Here is a 21,032-nt window from a genome sequence, read left to right on the forward strand (position 1 = left end):
GGAGGCATCTAGTCCCACCCCCTGCTCAAAGCAGGACCAATCCCCAATTTTTGCCCCAGATCCCTAAATGGCCCCCTCGAGGATTGAACTCACAACCCTGGGTTTAGCAGGCCAATGCAGGCACCTCTCCCCTGACCCCGAGCTGCTGAAGTGAGAGATGGCTGTTGGGGGGGGGGGGGGGGGGAGGAGAGTCTGCGGCCTGCATCCCAAACCCCTCATCCCTAGCCCCACCCCAGAGCCCACCACCCCAGCCCAACCCTCTGCCCCAGCCCTCAGCCCCCTCCTGCACCCTGAACCTCTCATCCCTGGCTCCACCCCAGAGCCCACCCCCCAAACCAGAGCCCTCACATCCCTGTACGCCAACCCTCTGCCCCAGCCCTGAGCCCCCTCCCACACTGCGAAGCCCTCGGCCCCAGCTCCGCCCTATGGCTTTTGTTAGGTGCACCACTATGACGCTCATCTGTCACACATCCCCTCCACACTGGTGCACCTAACAAAAATTCATGGAGGTAAAAAATTAGCAGGAACGCTGGTCCTGACCCACTTTGGGGTCCTGACCCACCGTGTGAGACCCGCTGCTCTGTGCTGATGGGAGAGAGCTTTCCTGTCCGTGTAGTTCATCCACTTCCCCAAGAGACGGTAGCTATGTCAGTGGGAGAAGCCATGTCGGTGGGCGTGTAAGCGGTGGTGTTTACCAACTTCTATGAAGTTTACTCAAACCCCATTTTTAAAACCACTTGTGGCCTGGGAATGGCAAAGCGGCTCGCTGAAGCAGGGTCTGTCCTTCAAACTCCTGGAGCTCACTGACTCCGGCATAGCATTGTTGTGGGGGGATAGCTCCGTGGTAAGGTGTTTGATGGCAGATCAAGTGGTCCTTGATTCAAATCCAAGTGCCCTTTGATAAGCCTTAACAAAAGTTCTGGGGTGGGCAAGCTGTCCATCTTTTCCTTTGGCTTGTACCTTTGGCGCCGTTTCCAAATGTCCACCTGCCGGGGATCCTGTCCTTTTCCCCCTTTGGCCCTTGGCTTCCTTTACAATCTTACCTGGGAGAGCGGTTGCTTTAAATGGGGTTGCTTCACGCGGAGCCACAGATCCCCTTATGGTCACAAAAATGAATGGCAATTTTTTAGCCCCCCCTTTTTTTTAATTGACTCTTTATTTAAACCTGTTCTTCCAGCAGTCATTAGGATCAGCAGCAGAGTCAACATTCCTACTGCTTGTCAACCAGATCTTTAAGGACAGTAGAAATACTTTCAGCTCCGGCATTAACCCTTAACTTATAAAACAAAACAAAACAAAAAACACACAAAAGAAAAAAAGAACTGGAGGGGGTGGGGGAAGTTAGGGGAACGTGGAGAAAGAAGTGGAAGGAGAACACCAGAGTGGCCATACTGGGTCAGACCAAAGGTCCATCGCACCCGGCCTCCTGTCTTCCGACAGCGACCAATGCCAGGTGCCCCAGAGGGAATGAACAGAGAGTGGGAGAGAGGTTGGGGGTGTGGAGAAAGAAGAAGCGGAAGGAAGAGAAACCTAGGCCAATTTCCCTGCTGCCCTAGCCTGGGGTGAAGAGTCTGACCTCTACCCGTTCTTCCCCTCCTTGATTACCCCCTCGGGGACCAATCTTCTCACCCTGGTGTTTATTATGGGGGTTTCTGCAACTCTTCCAGTGTGCCAAGCAAGGGACCATTCGGGGACTGCCCAGAAGAGCCCATGATACAAGGAAGCTCATGGGGATAATTCCTTTCAGAATGATAATAAGGATACAAGTCGGGATCCTCCTCTGATGCATCCCCTCCCTTCCCAGTTTATGACTTTCTCTAATCACTGCCACTATTCCCTTCTGACCTCCTATGGCTTTGAAAGCACAATTTTGTCTTTTACATCTCCTGTGCTCTTTCGTGGGAATCCTTCCGTCAGGCTCCATCCACTGTTTCGCTCTCAATTCTCTGCTGTTTCAATGCAGATATTTCCTGTTCCAACCGATTTACTTTCTCGCTCCCTGTTACACATTTGCTTCTGCACAGCCAGAATCTGCACTGTCTTTAGGGTAGACGGGGTGGGGGTGGGGCCGGTAAAGTTTCCAGGCTTCCAAAAGACCATTACCATGTTCCTGTCCAAAATCACTCAAGCTGTTTCCCAAAATCATTTCCAGCTGTTCTTTCTTTCCAGATGTTCCCTTTCCTCCTGACATAATTTCTTACCCAACCAGGCTACCCGACCTGGGCCCTGTCTCCCAGTAATGGAATGTATCCATACACTGACTTGTGGACTCTGAAACGGGGAAATTACAGGTTGCAACCCTGCCCCACCAGCCTCCCTTCTTGCACAGCAAACCAATAAACAGTTGGTACCAATCGTCCCCTCCTCTCCACCACTCCTGGCAACTGGCTTGCCAAATCTGTTACCCAGGTTTTCCAGAACCCAAAGAAATGGTAACTTACCTGTTTCTCTTCAGATGATGTCGGAAATAAATCAGTGGGGACACATCTCCTCCGTTTGATAAGTGCTTTTATTTAAAACTGCTTTTTATTAGCTTTGAAGCACACACACACATATACATGCTGTAGCAGTAGAGTTCGAGCATTCAACACATTTATATTTACCTAAAGTTTGAAATGCTTTTGAGGAATCCACAACCAGCCTTCCAGGGGCCCTCCTTCTGTCCAGCTGCTGAGCACTTTAGGTGCCAGGCCCTTGCCCAAAGAACAGCTCCTTGGACTGCTTCCATGCACACTTTCTCACTAAACTTTTTATAGATTTTCTTTTGACAAAACACATAAACTTATAATAGCCCCTAATAGGCTATCGATTTTTCTAGCAACAATTCATTATTCTCCTTAACAGCAAAGCAGGTTTCGCAAAAGAACTTACCAACACAGACAATCAGATTCAAGGTCAGTTTTTTACATTTCCTCCCTTCTTATGAATTTGTCCCTTCACTTTATTATTTTTACTTAGTAAAACTGTAGCTTGCCGCTGTTTTTGTTCTGTCTGCCTAAGCAAGGCCAAATTATTCCTATGTGGTGTTCTTGCTTCCAGCTTCTGGTGGGCTAAGTGCACAAGATGGCTACGAATTATGTCAAATCCAGTCCCTTTACGCCAAAGGCACCGGCTTCTCTGTAAGCCTCATGAAACTTGGGATCCAAGTGGTAGAGGATACTTGTTTCCGGTTTAATCATGGCATCCTTTGGGACCACAATACATTCCACTGAACTAGGGAGCTGTGTTATGAAAGCAGTTTTATCAGGGCCTATATCAGCCTGGTCTCCTTCTCTGGGGTGAAAACCACCCACGGTGTACCTGCTATTAATACTGGACTTGTTGCCAAATCTTTGGCCTTTGTGAAGGAAAATGTACACTTCACTGAAGTAAACTCCTTTACCAAGCCAGGCACTTTTCAGTAGCCATGAGGAATATTCCCCAAACATGCCCAATTTGTGTCTTTAATATGGTGGCACGGGTCTTAATTAGGGACTAGAAACAGACCTGGATCTGAATCCCTGTAAGCCACCAAAGGTGGGGCATCTATTCAAAAACAGACGTACTGCAGCGATCTCACATTCAACCCTGATTTCATTTTACACACATTTGAAGCATCTCCAAAAGATGTGTTCAGCAAAAATGCCATTTCTACGTCCTCCCCATCTACATTGATGGGGACAACGTTATCCATATCATAGGTTTAGCTAGGAGATATATTGAGACCTAGACCGTAACTACTTTGGGAATCAAATACAAGGGTATTTTGCCAACTTCCAAATCCCTTACTGAGGAATTCTCTCCTTGGGGCATCTGAGACAACATTTACCTAAAGAACCGAACAACACTGTAATCATATGCAGTTTCCTTTTGTTAGTTGCACAATTTGGGGTGTGCTGTTCACCATTTCAGAATGGAGACTTCCTTGGTAGCATGCCCAATAGCATGCCGTATTCTCTCCTGTTGACTGAACAGCACTTGACTTTCCTCCATGTCATCATGGAGGTGCAGGAGAAGAGCAAAAATAACATAAGAAATTGTTATTTTAGTAAACGGTTATTGGTTAAAGTCCCTAATAAATCTGAGCTTCACTCAGTCAAACAAAACTAATATCCAATTATGTGAGCAAATAGACTTCAGAAAAAAAGAGGAAAACCCACAGCACAGAGAGGTATAAGACACTTTCAGTTTCATATAAAATGAAGTTCCGGAGCAGGTTATATATATGGCTCAGAATCAGGAACACATTCTCCCATAGCATTCTCCTCTGATCCATTCAAAACTACTTCTCTCAGCACTTATTGAATCATCTTATTTACAAAAGTTAGCAGCATTGGAGTGGAGAAAAAACTCCCAACCTGCCCATCTGCAACCTTCCTGTCAGCAGTAAAAAGCCCAGAAGTGGCTTTGCCAGTAGATAGACAGAGGGATTTATACTCTGAATGATCACTGAGATTGGGATCCATTCAAATTTGTCTCCCAGGTCTGTGACACCTTCATCTCCCGCCTTAATGAGCCCAAGGTCTGGTCTACAGTAGGAAATTAGGTCAGTATAACTCCATCACTCAGGGGTGTGGATTTTTCCACACCCTTGAGTGAAGCAGTTCAACCAATCTGACTCCTAGTGTAGATCGCACTAGGTCAAGGGAAGAATTTCCCTGTCAACCTACCTGTCACCTCTTAGGGCTTGTCTGCACTGGCAAGTTTCTGCACAGTAAAGCACGCTCAAACTGCCAACGGGTGCACACTGCCAAAGCGACTCTGTGTGCGGAAACTCCGCAAAAACCCCACCCCGAGGAGAGTCGCCCGGCTATCGGCACAGGGGCTCCAGCGCTCTGTTGCCAGTGTAGACACTTGATTGCTCCCCGTGCTGTAACTGGCCTCCAGAGCGGTCCTGCAATGCCTCAAGGGACCGCTCTGCCGCTCCCGGTTTTGAACTCAGCTGCCCTGGAGACGTGTGCCCCTTCCCTGGCAGAGCACCGCTTCTGACAGCTGTTGCGTGCGGATCTGCTCCGGGACACAAAGCAAACCATTCATGTGGAAGGCTCGCGCCGTTGAACACAGAGGCAGGTGTGTGTGTGAGAGAGAGCGAAAGAGACCGCGGTGCAGAGAGCCCAGGGAGGGAGGCGGGGGCTGATGTCGGGGTTTCCCCCTCCCCCTGCCTCAGGACTGGTTGCTTCCTGCCCCTGTCTGAACTTACAAGACAGCATGCTGGTACACACTCTGTCCCCCAAAACACACGGTCTCTCTCTCCCCCCACACGCACACACTCCCCCCGCCCCACTTCGGCTGAAAAGCAGCTGGCAACGTAGTCGGATGCCCGAGAGTGGGACAGCGACCGCAATGCACTGCTGTCTTTGCTGTGGCAAGAGCTGCTAACCTGGATGTGACGGGGTGGCCACGCAACGGCTGTTCAATTCCAGCGTTTTAATGAAAGGGGTGTAACTCGCGGCGCGGAAAGCTGCCAGTGTAGACATACCCTAAGGGCGGTGAAGAGCTACATCAGTGTTTTAAGTGTACGCAAGCCCTAATTTAGTAGCCAAGTGCAACTGCCCAGCAGCGAGAGCGGAGAACGCTGCATCATGTGACACTTAGGGAGATGGCTGGGGCGGACGTGAAAAAGATAAACTCAACACGGCCCAGAAAGAAGGTAACACTTCTGGGGTGCTAGGGAAGGAGGTAATCTCTAGGAGCCACCACACCTCTTCCTTGTGTCACAGAGGCTGAAACAACACTTTCTTTCCTGCTCCTGTTCTTTGTTATATTTAAATAAGAAAAGCAATACACCCCTCCCCCCATTCAGCACAACCCAAGGCAACATGAGAACAACTGGGAATGAGACAATCTATCCCCAAAGGGGGAATGAGGCGACTGTAACAATTCCTTTGCAGTGAGAGGAACAGTATAAACATGACTGCATCATGAGACATGGCAAACCCTTTCCAAAGCACCCTGCGACCAGGTGCAGCTGAAGAAGTGGGATTTTTACCCACGAAAGCTCAGGCCCAAATAAATCCGTTAGTCCCTAAAGTGCCACCGGACTCCTCGTTGTTTTAGTATCAGTGTGATGCTCCAGGATTGTTTAGACGAGGAGAACTGGTCGAGGTTAGGTCAGGCCATGAGGAAATGTGCTAGATAATCGCAGCCAGTATACACAGGCTTTGTTTTTACTGAAAGAAGAGTTATGTTTTTACATGGCAAGATCAGGGAGCTTTGATGTCAGTGTAGTTCACTTCTGTTAGCTTTACCACCCCAACCTGGGGCTGCGGGACATTCCTGGTAGGAGGGGGACACACTCCCATGACTCATAACACAAAGGAGTTGATACAGCAACAGGACTCACCCCAAAGAACGGCAAGTTTTAAAAGGCACAAGAGGGCAACTCACTGGTAGATCTGAGAGACCGCGGCGATGCAAATGATTCAAACAGCCTGAAAGGCCGCTGTGTGGGAATTAGCCACAGTATTAAAGGAAAGCAATGTTTTGTCGGCTCTAGACAAGAGGTTTGTAATGTTGATCTCCCTTAGCCATTCTCTGATGATAAACAAGGGCTGAGCGCGGACGGAAGCTTTTCTCCCAAGAAGCGTCTCTGGGGTCTCTCTCCTGTGTGGACCCTCCGATGTGCAGCAAGGGCTGAGTGCTGAGAGAAGCTTCCCCTGCACTAGGAGCATTGATAGGGGCACTCACCTGTATGGATTCTCTGATGTGCAATAGGCCACGTGAAGGTGTTCCCACGCCCACAGCGCTCATAGGGTCTCTCTCCTGTGTGGACCCTCTCGTGCCTAATAAGTGTTGAGCTCCGAGTGAAGCTTTTCCCACGCTCACAGCGGTCATAGGATCACTCCCCTGTGTGGATTCTCTGACGCGGGGTAATAAGGGATGAACTCGGACTGAAGGTTTCCCCGCACTCGTCACATTCATAAGGTCGCTCTCCCATGTGGATCCTCTGATGCGTAATAAGGGGTGAGCACCGAGTGAAGGTTTTCCAGCATTCATAAGGTCGCTCTCCCAGGTGGACTCTCTCATGTTTAATAAGGGTTGAGTTCCGAGTGAAGCGTTTCCCACACTCACAGCACTCATAAGGGGGTGCTCTCCCGCATGCGTGCTTTGATGTGTAACAAGAGCGGAGATTCGAGCGAAGCTTTTCCCGCACTCGTGGCATTCGTAGGGTCTCTCCCCCGTATGGATTCTCTGGTGTGTAATAAGGGATGAGCTCTGCGTGAAGCTTTTCCCACACTCGCAGCATTCATAGGGTCTCTCTCCCGTGTGGGTTCTCTTATGTCTGATCAGGACTGAGAGCTGAGAGAAGTTTTTCCCGCACTCACGGCATTCATAGGGGCGCTCTCCCGTGTGGATTCGCTGATGTGTAACCAGGTGTGAGCGCCGAGTGAAGGTTTTCCCACATTCCCAGCATTCATAGGGTCTTTCCCCGCTGTGGCTTCTCTTATGGTCAAAAAGGCCCGATCGGCTACTGAAGGTTTTCCCACACTCACGGCATTCATAGGGTCTCTCCCCCGTGTGGATCCTCTGATGGGCAATAAGGGACGAACTCCGAGTGAAGGTTTTCCCACATGTGCAGCATTCAGAGGGTCTCTCCCCTGTGGGGAGCCTCTGATGGGCAATAAGCCGTGAGCTCAGTGGGAAGGTTTTCCTGCACTCATAGGGTCCCTCCGCTGTGTGAATTCTCTGGTGTTCTTTAAGGTGTGGGTGGCTACTGAAGGTTTTCCCACACTCAGGGCATGTGTTGTTTCTTTCTCCTGTTGGGATTCTCTTCTGGGCTGTGGTTTCCTTCTGGTCCTTGGGAGTTTCCCAGTAATTAATGGATATACTCATGTTCTCTCCTGTCTGGTTTCTCTGCTCTCTCTCTGGCCTGTGCTCACTCTCACCGTCTTTTCCCTGCTCGTGACTCCTGGACACATTCCCTTTGGAGCTTTGGGATAACCCCACGTAGGGTCCCACTTGCTCAGCATCTTCCTCCTGTGGATTCTGCTCCTCGTTCTTACTCACTGTCCCATCACCTGCTGAGAAACAGAGAGAAACCTCAGAAACAGGGATGAAAAAGGCGAGGGCAAACCAAAATAAGTGGTAGTGAGACAGAAAAAAAACAGGATCTGAATTCCACCAAACTCTTTCCCACACAGCAAAGAAAAGGGCATAAAATCTTACTTCTACAGCCCATGGGAGGGGAGGTCAAGGCAGGAGCCACTGCCAGGGGTCAATCAGGATGGGTAGGAAGCCATGAGCGATATCTGCCATGAGGCTATGACAGCTGCTTGGAACAATCCTGAACTCAGAGAGCTCACAAGGTCCTTGTAGGGAATCCCAGCTGTTTCCTTGAGGCACTCCCAGCTTTTGAGCTGGTTTAATGATTCCTCACCTGGGCAGGCATCCCTCCAGATCTTTCTTTCCTCTGAGCCCTGGACATCTGGGACCTCTGGCTTTACCTCTCCTTCCAGCTGGGAGATCACAGCAGATTTGGGAACTGGAAACTCTGCTTAGAGAAAAGATCAGGGGAGTTCATGGGACATTTGTCACAATAAAATGTTCCATTCTTTTAACTCCAGACCATTTTAAAGAAGTAATATGCTGGGGCCACCTCCCAGGTGCACAAATCACAGAATCATAGAAGATCAGGGTTGGAAGGGACCTCAGGAGGTCATCTAGTCCAACCCCCTGCTCAAAGCAGGACCAACACCAACTAAATCATCCCAGCCAGGGCTTTCTCAAGCCGGGCCTTAAAAACCTCTAAGGAAGGAGATTCCACCACCTCCCTAGGGAACCCATTCCAGTGCTTCACCACCCTCCTAATGAAATAGTGTTTCCTAATATCCATCCTAGACCTCCCCCACTGCAACTGGAGACCATTACTCCTTGTTCCGTCATCTGCCCCCACTGAGAACAGTCTAGAGCCTTCCTCTTTGGAACCCCACTTCAGGTAGTTGAAAGCTGTTATCAAATCCCCCCTCATTCTTCTCTTCCGTAGACTAAACAATCCCAGTTCCCTCAGCCTCTCCTCAACAGTCATGTGCCCCAGCCCCCTGATCATTTTTGTTGCCCTCCGCTGGACTCTCTCCAATTTGTCCACAATCCCTTCTGTAGTGGGGGGCCCAAAACTGGATGCAATGCTCCAAATGTGGCTTCTCCAGTGCCGAATAGAGGGGAATAATCACGTCCCTCGATCTGCTGGCCATGGTCCTACTAATACAACGTAGGGCACTGCTTAATGAGGGATTTAACTATCCCCATTTCTGCTGTGAACACACACAGCCAGACAATCATCATTAAACGGTCCCAAAGGACAGAGAAGGTAACTCCACATCCGAGAAAGTGAAGGTTGCAGCCAGTGGGAAACCACTTGGAACTGCTTCTTACTGACAAAGAGAGGCCCAGAGACAATGAGTGAGTCACAGGGAAGCTGGGAGACATCAGTATGGGATGTGGGGTTCAGTGAAGAAAGGAACAGGAGGGAGTGAGGATGTCCCTGAACACAGTATCGTAGCGGTGGAGATGTAAGGAAAGCACATTCTGAGGAATTAGGAAATATTGCAACTCTGGTGTAATAGGTGGGGGTATGAAAATCCCGCAGCGTGTGGAGAAGGCTGGGGAATCAGATGCTATAATTTAGGAGCAACAGACTCTAATTCCTCTGGAAAAAGAGACTATGAAGAACAGGAATTGGGCCACGTGACCTCAGGAGGGACTGACTCAAAGACCCCAAAGAGCTTGCAGTGAAGAAAGACTGCAGCTGGTATAGATGGGGAGGGAAATCAAGACCTTCCGAGTCCCCAGAAGTTGCATTACCACGGTGACAGAATGCACCCCTGTGTTCATATCCTGCACATTACTGTAATAATCTTAGCACAAAATATGCCTTGTAAGGTATAATTTGAAAACTAGTACCTTGGTCAACAATAGCAGGGCAAAATGTATGTAACAACATCATATGTAAAGTTATGAACATAAGATGAAATCATGAAACATGCTAAAGTGTGTTTACCAGACAAGTCTGTGGAGAAGGTAAACATGTTTCTCCAAGACAAATTAATGCCCGGCCAGATGTCATCAAAGCCGACGGGCCATCAACTATCAAGGGGCCTTTCTTTGGAAAGGAAAGGGGGCCAGAACAAACAGAACTGCATCTTAGCAAACAACTTAGCTAACCTCCCCCGCTACCAGACTCCACGTCTCCTAGCTCTCAGCTAGAGAGAATGTTATCTAGGGGTCATTTCCAGGAAGATGCATTTCAAAGGGTGACCAGTCTAAAAATGAGGGCAAACACCAGAAGGGGTCTCTCACCCTGTCTCCCTCCTCCCACCGGAGATGTCAAAAGAAAGAGCTGCTGGACTTTGGGGGAGGGATCCTGCCCGGAAAAGTTTCTTCAGTAATGCTGTCAGAAGCATGAGGTAAGGTCATCACTTTTTTTTGGGGGGGGGGGCAGGGCCAGCCTTACAGATGGGCACTGTGCGTGACCACCCAGGACCCTGCAGTCAGGGGGGCACTGGGATCACCCCCCCCCACACCCACACACACAAACAGCCAGCCCAAGACCTCTTTAACCCCCGCAAGCACTGGGCCCAGAGCCGGGGAGTGGCAGGGCTGTGGGTGCCCCAGCTCGGGGGGGGTCCTACCATGCGCCGAGCTCGAACTGCTCCTCCAGGCTGGGCTGGGGAGGGATGGGACTTCTTCTTCCCCTGCACGGGCCACTCCCTGAGCTGGGTGAGACCCACCTTTGGGAACCTCGCCCGGCTGCAGAAAACTCCGTGCGGCTGCTGCTGGAAACCCAAGTCTCAAGGCAATGCCACGGCCAGCAGCAGCATAGACGTGAGGGTGGCTTGGTATGGTATCGCCCCCCTTACTTCTGTGCTGCCCTCAGACCTGGGCTCCCCGCCAGCAGGGCAGAAGAAAGGGTGGCAATACCATGACCCCCCCTACAATAGCCTTGCGATTCTCCCATGGCCCCCTTTTCGATCGGGACACCCCTGATTACACCACCACGAAAGTCCAGATTTAAATATCTGAATCTAGGACACGGAAAATGTTTAAAATCCTACGACCACGAAATTGACCAAAGCGGATCATGAATTTGGCAGGGCCCTAATTATTGATGTTGACTTGGTTATTGGGATATTTGCTGGATGAATTATTTGTTTTCGTTTAAAAGGAAGGCTGTAAGGAAAACGTATAGGAAGGGAAGGTGTTGTTAAGAGACAAGGTCCACACTATTAGCTTTGAACCTCTCTACCTGCTGGGTCAAGCCAGTTTACAGAACTGGGTTAAATGCCGAGGGCCAAAGCCCTGGGATCTAGGAGATCGAAAGGTTTGGAGCAGTTTGAAAAGGGATTCTCTCTCAAAAGGAGCCTGGCTGTTCAGATGGTTGTTTGGGAGAAAGAAACAGAAATACATGGAACCTACTGGGGTGTCTGAAGAAGACAGATCTGCCTAGCTGAGCATTTAGAGAAGGCAGGCATGTGTCAAGAGTGGTTGTTATGACAAAATCCCTTTTTTCTGTCTTCCTTTTTTCCTACTGCAAAAAAACACTGGCCCCAGACCTTCCCAAGGTACAGGGTATTGCAGCCCTGGGCCTGGTCTAAGAGTAGAAGAATTAAAGTATCCCACTACGGGAGAGGGAAAGGCCCCAGGCAGGGCACTTATATAGACCGTGAAAGGGACACAGGAACGGCTAATCCTCTCACTCACTATGACACCCACTTCTCTTCCACCCACTGCTCCCAGCTCTCCCCACCTCCTGGGACTCCAACACCCACTTCTTGTGTTCTCACCTTCCCTCCTATTGCCCACAGCTCTCCTTGATCGCTGTTTCCCCAAAATTCCTGCTCCCCCGAACACTTTCCACCATGCCCTCCCACTGTCCCAAGTGTTCCCTGAAGGCTGGATACCTGTGTGATTAATAAGACTGGGACTTTTCAGCTTGGAAAAGAGATGGCTAAGGGGAGACATGATTGAGGTCTATAAAATCATGACTGGTGTAGAGAAAGTAGATAAGTGAAGTGTTGTTTACCACTTCTCATAACACAAGAACTAGGGGTCACCCAATGAAATTAATAGGCAGCAGGTTTAAAACAAATAAAAGGAAGTATTTCTTCACACAAGGCACAGTCAACCTGTGGAACTCCTTGCCAGAGGATGTTGTGAAGGCCAAGACCATAACAGGGTTCACAAAAGAACTAGATAAATTCATGGACGGATAGGTCCCACAATGGCTATTAGCCAGGATGAGCAGGGACGGTGTCCCTCACCTCTGTTTGCCAGAAGCTGGGAATGGGCGACAGGGGATGGATCACTTGATGATTCCCTGTTCTGTTCATCCCCTCTGGGGCACCTGCCATTGGCCACTATCAGAGGACAGGACACTGGGCTAGATGGACCTTTGGTTTGACCCATTCTGGCCGTTCTTATGTTCTTGTGTGTGTCTGGGGTGGCTTAGACACAACAAATCCTGCATCTTCGTGGGGGGGGGAGGAAGGGGTAGATGAGATGACCCTTGTGGTCCCTTTTAGCTCTGTGGCTCTAGAATTCCTTGCTCCTAACTCCCAGAAGCTCCTCCCCAAAAAATTATCCCTTCCCTCCCTCCCATTACTAGCTCCCCCACTTCCCAGAGCATCCACCCTTCCCTTTACTCCCACCAACATCAACCCTCCCAGCCCCGTGCAGTATTGATCCAATGCCCTCCCATTGCTTCCAACCCCGCATGGCACCCCCAAACTCCCTAGGGCATCTGCACACCCCCTCTGCCCCGCATTGCTCCTGTGAGCCAGGAGGGCTCAGGACAGTAGGACTTTGCCCCCAACCATACCCTCCCCGGTCCACTACCCCCAGCCCCTTCCCACCTCTCCGACATCCTCCTTTCCGCTCCTTGGTGCCTCCGCATTATTCTTATTTCTATTATTATTATTATTAATTACTGTTATGCCTAGCAACCCCAGCCAGGGACCAGGACCGCCACGTGCGGGTCGTTCTACTGACACAGAACAAACAAACAGTCCCTGCCCCAAGGCGCTGACAATTGAAGTATCAGACAAGAGACAGATGTCCTGATGGCAGCAGTCCCAGCATCTTAGCCATTACCATGTAGGAGAGGATACGTAAGGGGGAGACAGGCCGTGAAAGGTCTTGAAAGCGAAGAGAGGCGGGTGATGTTTGACGCAATAGAGACGGGGAGCCAGTGGAGGGATTCAAAGACTGGGCAGCGTCACGGATTTACAGGCTGTTCGACGAGCCAGCCTTTGATATCGTCTCCCTCTTGGCACTGCCTTCTTTCGGGTGCGACCGCAGCCGGGAGTGAGAGGCCTTCTAGCCTGGGTCTACAGACCCCGTGCAAGCGGGTCTCACACTAGTGTGTTAAAAATAGCTTGTGGGAACACTGCTTTGATGCGGCCGCTCGGCCTGGAGCCCAGGGATCTCGAGCCCACCCACCCCCACAGCTTGAGAACCCCAAGCTACAATCCAGTTTCTCACTGAGGTTCTTCAGGGAAGTCACACGAGTTCAGGCTCCCGGCAGAGACGCTCGCTCTTGAGGCGTGATGCAATCAGTCGGTATTTGCAGCCATGCAAGACAGCCGCTCCAAAACAAGCCACCATTTACGAGGCATGGGATTCAAACACCCTTAGGCCAAGCTGGTAAAGCAAAACTTAACTCAAGGTTCATGTTGTCGGAATCATCTGCTCAGGTTTTCCCAAAGCTGCTCCATTTCATCTTGGTCTTCCTGCCTCAGGCAGTCTGCCCGGTCCAGTCTGTCTCAGCCTACTCCCTTTGTCCCATGTAGCAACCCTGGTGTGTTCCCATGTTCTGAGTCCCTCGGCTCCCACTCATACAAGCCATTGAGTCTTCCAATGTCTCTGCAGGGAGCTCCATTCAGTTCTGAACAGTGTAACCCTGCCAACCCAGACAGGCCTATGTTACGCCAACAGCCAGTACATTCCCTGTCCCAGAAGAGGAATTCACACCCACTGGGCAACAAAGGAAAGTGAGAGGGGAGATTTAGTCATGCATGTTTTTCATTTTAAAAACACAACAAAAACCCTACAGAAATGCCCATATTCTCTGCAGGGAGATGTGGTCAATGTGAAGGGCTAGGATAATGAATCATCAAAATTACAGAAATGTACGGCTGGAAAAGACCTCAGGATGTCATCTAATCCACCCCACCCCCAATCTCAGGCAAGATAAAGTACACCTAGACCATCCCTTACAGGTGTTTGCCGAACTTGTTTTTAAAAACCCCAGTGACAGGAATTCCACAACCCCCATTGGTAACCTATTCCAATATTTATCTATCTTTATAGTTGGGAAACTTTTCCTAGTATCGGACCCAAATGTCCCTTGCTTCAGATCAAGCCAACTACTTCTTGTCTCACCCAGGTGGACATGGAAACCAACTGATCCCCATCGTCTTTAAAATGACTCTGAACACACTGGAAAATGATTATCCCGTCTCTCCTCCGTCTTCTTTTCTAAGAAACATCCCCAATTCTTTCCTCCTTTCCTCCTCAGTGTTTGAGGGGAACAAGGCAGCTTTGCGGAGGTTTCCTCCTGAACGAATACGAGCAGGGGAAGACTGCATTTGTCAAGATCAGAGGAAAGGATGCTGCAGTATTTGAGAGAGGAGAGGTGAACCTGGGCAAAAGTTCCTTAGGGCCCATATGCAGAATGAAAATGCAAGCTGTAGACAGAGCCTGGATGTGAGGACCTATAGCGACGTCCACGTCAAAGGTGTTTCCCAGTTTAGGGGCCGGAGTGACAAGGATGGTGGTGCTGTCTGCAGGGACCGAGAGAGGAGCGTCAGGATGGCTTGGGGAACATTTTGAGATCTCTGTTTCAGTCTTTTTAGCTGTTCTGCTGACGTTGATGGTTAGACACCCGCAAGGAGATGTCAGAGAGACAGGCTGAGATTTTAACGTGGACAGAAGGAGGCGGGCCGGGAGCAGAGAGGTAGATCTGTGTGTCATCGGCATGGAGGTGGTAGAAGAATTTGTGTTTGTGGAGGAGATTGCCCAGAGATTAGGTGTAGAAGGAGGAAGAGGAGAAGGGACCGAGGATGCAGCCCTGTGGAACACACACAGCAAGCTGGAGTGAGGATGGAGGGGATCCTCCAGAGGACACGATGAAGGAGAGATGAGAGAGGTAGGAAGAGAATCAGGGGACCACAGGAGAAGACAAGATTTCAAGAAGAACAGCGTGGCCGGTGGTGTCAAAGGCAGCTGACAGGCCAAGGAGGGGGAGGATGGAGCACTGGTTCTCAGCTTCGCCTAGGGCGAAGTCATTAGAGACTTTGGCAAAAAAAGTGCCTCAGTGAAGTGCTCTAAATCTCTGCTTCCCTGAAACTTTCCCTTCCCACCAGACCCTCCCTACTGCAACCCCTTCCCTCTCCTCCCATTGCCCCAGTCTTTCTCACTCCCTAATAGCCACTGATAGACCTATCTTCCATGAATCTATCTAGCTCCCTTTTGAACGCCGTTATAGTCTTGGCCTTCACAACACCCTCTGGCAAGGAGTTCCAGAGGTTGACAGTGCTTTGCATGAAAAAAATACTTTCTTGTGTTTGTTTTAAACCCGCTACCTATTGATTTCATTTGGTGGCCCCTCGTTCTTGTGTTATGAGAAGGAGTAAATAACACTTCCTTCTTTACTTTCTCTATACCACTCATGAGTTTATAGACCTCACTCGACGCTCTTAGCAAGTTCCCGGCATATAGGAGGAGGAGCAATACCTGTGAAGATGCAGAGGCTGTTGACATGGGTGGGGTTGGGGATGAGGAGTTTGGGGTGTAGGAGGGTGCTCTGGGCTGGGACCGAGGGGTTCGGAGGGGGATCAGGGCTGGGGCAGGGGTGCAGGAAGGGGTGCAGATTCTGGCAGGAGGTGCGGGCTCTGGGGTGGGGCTGAGGGTGAGAGGTTTGGGGTGCAGGAGGGTGCTCTGTGCTGGGATTGAGGGGTTTGAAGAGCAGGAGGGGGATCCGGGCTGGGGCAGGGGGTTGGGGCATGGGGTGCAGGCTCCGAGCAGCGCTTACCTCAAGCGGCTCCCGGAAGCAGTGGCATGTCCCTTCTCCGGCTCCTACGCATGGAACGGCCCCCGACCCTCGGAGCGGGGCCATGCCACGGCTTCTGGGAGCCGTGTGGTGCAGCCCCCGACCCATCGCCCCAGCGGGAGCTCGCGGGCTGGCTTAAAATGGCTCCGGCCCGTGGGCCGTAGTTTGCCCACCCCTGCTCTAAAGGAAAGTCTGCGGTCAAGCATAACACAATGCCTCTGATGCCGAGTTTGCATTTGGCCTCTCCATTTTCGAGACACAATGCACTGATTTGCTGAATTTTGCATGCAGTTGGCTGGCTGCATAGTGAATGCACCAGAGTACTCCCTAATATACCAAAGTCCTTGTGCGGTGTGGTTAATCACAGATCATCTGAGTAGATAAACCAGTTTGTGCTGGGGTAACTTGGCTCATGGTTTGTGTAGAGTTTGAATAATGGAGGGGCCAAGACACTACCTAGTGGAAGGCCATTTTCCTGTCAATGCCACCGGCTCTGTTTGCCACAAAAGTTTATGAAGAATCTTTCATTCTCCAGCATGGTCAGTATTAGCTTCATGACGTGGTGGTTCTTAGTTACCATTAGTACATTGAGAAGGAGCCCCCGACGACTGACTGTCTCATAGGTAGATGAGACATCAACAAACATCACTGCCATAATCGACCCCATTTTAGATCCATCTTTGCTATGTTATGTCAAATTCAGAAGCTGTCCAGTACCCGACAGACCTAGGGGAAAGCCAGCCTGTTCGCTGATAAGAAGTGGAGTGGTAAAATTGTGTAAAGGCAAGTATAAAAGCAGCTGCTCAAACAATTTTAAAATATTGGACAGGAGTGTGACAGGTCAAATGTGTTTTGGGTCTGATGGTTCCTTAACAAGGGCTATTCTCTTGGCTTGCTGACAGGTTTTCAATATCTTGAGCTGGATGCCACAGATACTGAACTTACTTAGGAGCCAATTCTGCCTGTGTGGGCCGAAAGTTCGGAGGTCATCGAGGCCTGCTGATTTCCCTGTTTTCATGGCACTGAGACCAGCACTGGATGATTGCCCTGTTCTGTTCATTCCCTCGGGGGCACCTGGCACTGGTCACTGTCAGAAGACAGGACACTGGGCTAGATGGACCTTTGGTCTGACCCAGTGTGGCCGTTCTTACGTTCATCCAATATGGATGTATCCGGGGATATTTGCCAAAGTGATGACCAGTTGGCAGTGGTCCCCTTAACCCTCCCATTGCAGAGCAATCGGATCAGCCAAGATGTTGAAACGTCCACCCACCTTTGCATTGTCAGAAGGTCTACGTACGATCGACCACACTGTTTGGCTGTATGGATCATATCCATGCATTCTAACAAGTTCTGCCAAGATTTTAGGCATTCTTGAGCAGTTGCTGTGACGAAGTGGGAATGTTCTTAATGTTTTCTCTGAATACTGTGTGGGTGCCTCAGTTTCCCCTGTGCCCTTCTTAAGTATCTAGGTGGTGGGATAAGGGGGTGTGATTGTTGCAGAGCCCTAGAGGGAAGGTGTGATGTGGTCTGCACAGAGAATGGCCGACACCCTGTCTCCTGGCATCTTATGGCCTGAGACCCTCCCCTGCAAGGTGCCAGCTGAAGGGGTTGGAGAACAAAGAGATCCGGTGGCCTCCTGGCTCGGGGAAACAGACAAAGGCCAGAGGAGGGACTGGAGGGGGCTTCAGTTTGGAGCTGGCCAGGGAAATGGAGGGAGGCCCAGAACCGAGGTCTAGGCTCCCTGGTCCCCAGAATGAGCCTGTCTGAGGGGTCCTGTTTCCTGTACCTACAGGCTCTGTTTTGGACTGTGCTCCTGTCGTCTAATAAACCTTCTGTGTTACTGGCTGGCTGAGAGGCACAGTGAATCGCAGGAATTGAGGGTTCAGGGCCCTGACTCCCCCACACCCTGTGACAGCTGCCAACAGGAGATGTTGACCAGCGGTGATTGTGTAATCTCCAAATGGCTCGTCTTGGAATTTTTGCCTGTATAGCTCATACAGCATGGCTGAGCAGGATGCTAGGCCCTGGGTACACTCTCTCCAAAATCCGCGAGGAGACTTTAGCCTAGCAGACAGACAGACAGAGAGACCGAACTGAAAAAGCAGCCACAGTCCCTGGGTATCCATGCCCCAGGTCCGAAAGCTAGGTCAAAAAAATCTCTGGAGAACGCTGGCGGGTTTGCTCTCTGGAAGCTGAAGCAACGTCGGAATGGAACAAAGGGAACAACCGAGCCGTTTACCTCCACTCAGATAGGGTGGTGGTGTGATCTCAGAACTGGGTCTAACTCCAATTTCCTACCTGGATGAGCTAGCGGAGTGCTACCAAGGGCTCGGTCAGGGTTATACCCACACTGCCAACGGCCACCGCGAAAGGGACTTGGTAGCTTTGGGTCACGAATTGGGCTCTTAAGCCTACGTCTTGAGCAAGGTTCCATCATCCTTGTTCTCTGTATTGCCCCACGAACTGCTAGGGCTGTTGAAATCCCCAGTATGTACTTCATTGTACGGGTGGGTTGATGGAATTGAAAAGCATCTCTGGTGGCTTGTAGATGGAGGTCATGGAGGTCTTGTTGAGCTCAATGGTGAGAAGCTCAATAGGATTCTCTTCTGTTTTATAGATGGAGGCAATCCTGATGCCTGGCTTCACAAATTATTAATGGTTGCCATATTGGTTGTGTGTTCTCTCCGGCCAACATAAATCCTAGTGACCTGGTCGGTCTTGTAACCCTCAGTGAATCTCCTGGAGGCAGAGAACACGGCCCCAGGGTTTTGTGCAAATATCTACAATCGTTTCCTGTGTAGGAGCTGGCAGTCCATCTTCTATGCAGAGACAAGAAAGACTCTTGTGTCCGGACTTGGATGAAAGTTCTGGTCGCTGAGGTCTCCCTCCGTTTTATAGCATCATCGTAATAAGAAGTGGAAAAGCGATAGTCGGAGGGGACAGGGATTGCCACAGCAAAGCTCCAGCTGTGTCCCCTGTTCCAAAGCTTAACACACTGCCAAGGGAAGTGGCAGATTCTCCATCACTTCAAACTGGAGGATGATTGAGTCATACACAAGCCATTCATCTCGATACCACAGTAACTGCATGAAATTCTATGGCTCGTTACACATGAGGTCAGACTTGATGAATTTATAGTCCCTTCTTGCCATAAAACCTATGAATTTATCATCAATATGAGGAAGGACTAAGGGAACACGCTACTGGTTGTGTTGTGTTGTGTTCCAGAGACGGGAATCCCAGCATTTCTCCAGCTGCGTGCACTGGGTCAGCTGTAGCTGTAATCGGACAGTGGAGGGATTAGTTGGAGCAGCTTGGCAGAGCTGTGACTGTGATATGCAGAGAGGTGCATGTGAACCTAGAGCAGTGATTCCCAAACTGGGGTTCAGGAAATGTTACAGGGGGTTCTCAGGAAAAAATTCCCTAATGGTGGACAGAGCTGTCCCCAGAGACCCCGGGCAGCACGGGGCCAGCAGCCCGGAGCCCCTGGACTTCCAAGAGCTGAGCGGATCAAAGCAAGCATCTCTATCACACTGAGGAGATTTAAACTTCAAGACTCCTCATAAGAAATGGAAAGGGAGGTGGATATTTTTTGCTGTTTTTAAAATTAAATCGGCAGCTAGTGTTGTTTTTAAAATTATGATGAAGAACAAGTTTAAGCTTCGTTGTAACGTGCGTTGTTTGCCTGGACTGCTCAAGACCTGAACGTTTGTGTCGGAGGAACTCTTTGAGCTGGCTTCTTAAAGCCCTTCAGGCTGTTTCACATCCGATACTCCTGGAGGAAATCTAGGAGCCTCGTCTTACAACAGGCTTATTCAAAGTGATACAAGCCACGAAAGGGAGATCTTGGAAGAGTGCTGCCATTTTCACAATGTATTTATTATCATTACAGTATTTTTAGTGGTGTGTAATAAGCATGTCATGAAAACAAATGTTATATTTCCAAGATCACCGCTTTATAATTTTTGCTCAGGTAAAGGAGAAAATCCCTGGAAATATCCATTTTTAGGTTCGCGAGACTTGACATTTTAGTGAAAGGGGTTCACAGGTTGTTAACGTTTGGGAACCACTGACCTAGCAGGACCAAGCGTGCCTCATTTCAGTGCCGAGTGTTGGGGGTCGCGTCACGAAAGGTGCACAAGGGTGTGCTCCAGCCACGGGTTTGTCAGCAGTTTGGTGGCCTTCGTGTTACTGGTCCCCAGGGCTCAGTGAGGGGTAAGCAAAGGCGACGACTCAGAAGGAATCCTCGGGGTGACGGTAAAGAGAGGGTAACATTTTACAAGTCTGAGACGGTTGGTGCGAAGTAGGCTCCGTGTTTGAGCATAAGCAGCTTCTGTTTGCAAGGATGGAACTAAACCCAAGTTTTGCCTTAGCGAAGAGACGACGTCAGACTTTGTGGTATACTGCCCCTGTGCCCTGTTCCCAGAGCGTTGTGTAGCAGGGCAGGGCACAGCGCTGGTGTGTGTGTGTCACTGGCATGCCGGGGTGTTGCTGAAACAGGGCAGAGTTAAGGTTACATGAACCTTAACTCTTCACTTCCCCTTCTAGTAACCGCGGGGACGGGAACCCTTACCCAGCGAGGTCACATTCTCATAGGTCTCCTGCATGACGTCTCTGTAGAGGGCTCTCTGAGCGGGGTCCAGCAGAGCCCACTCTTCCTCGGTGAAATACACAGCCACCTCCTCGAAGGTCACCGGCCCCTGAAAGAGCAAGAGCCCCCCGCTCAGGACCTGCTGCCCCACGCACAGCCCCACTCTTCGTGATGCACCAAGGCCCGTCAATGAGAAGCTCTGGGAGGCCCAGAGGCCCACCCTGTTCAGAGCACCCAGGAAGCATCAGGGTGAGGGGAGAAAGAGAGAGACCCTCACCCCCCCCCAGCAAAGAGAGGGGGCAGGGGGTCCTCACACTTATCACCCCCCTAAGAGCCAGAGGCTGATACAGGAGATGGAGCCCCCCAGCAGGAACCAGGGGCAACTCCCTGGTGGGAATGAGAACACTCTCCCCA

General features: G+C 50.3%; 1 protein-coding gene across 1 annotated transcript in view; it reads right to left on the reverse strand.

Moving 5' to 3' along the window:
* Positions 1-6,676: 6,676 nt before the first annotated feature.
* LOC142068369 (uncharacterized) overlaps positions 6,677-21,032 on the reverse strand; it is a 295,529-nt gene continuing 281,173 nt past the window's right edge. The window contains 2 exon segments of the mRNA XM_075123886.1: positions 6,677-7,066; positions 7,069-7,997. Of these exon segments, the coding sequence (XP_074979987.1) occupies positions 6,818-7,066; positions 7,069-7,997 (1,178 nt within the window). The 3' untranslated portion in view covers positions 6,677-6,817.

Source organism: Caretta caretta, chromosome 28, assembly GCF_965140235.1.
Source record: "Caretta caretta isolate rCarCar2 chromosome 28, rCarCar1.hap1, whole genome shotgun sequence".
NCBI classification, from domain to species: Eukaryota; Metazoa; Chordata; order Testudines; family Cheloniidae; genus Caretta; species Caretta caretta.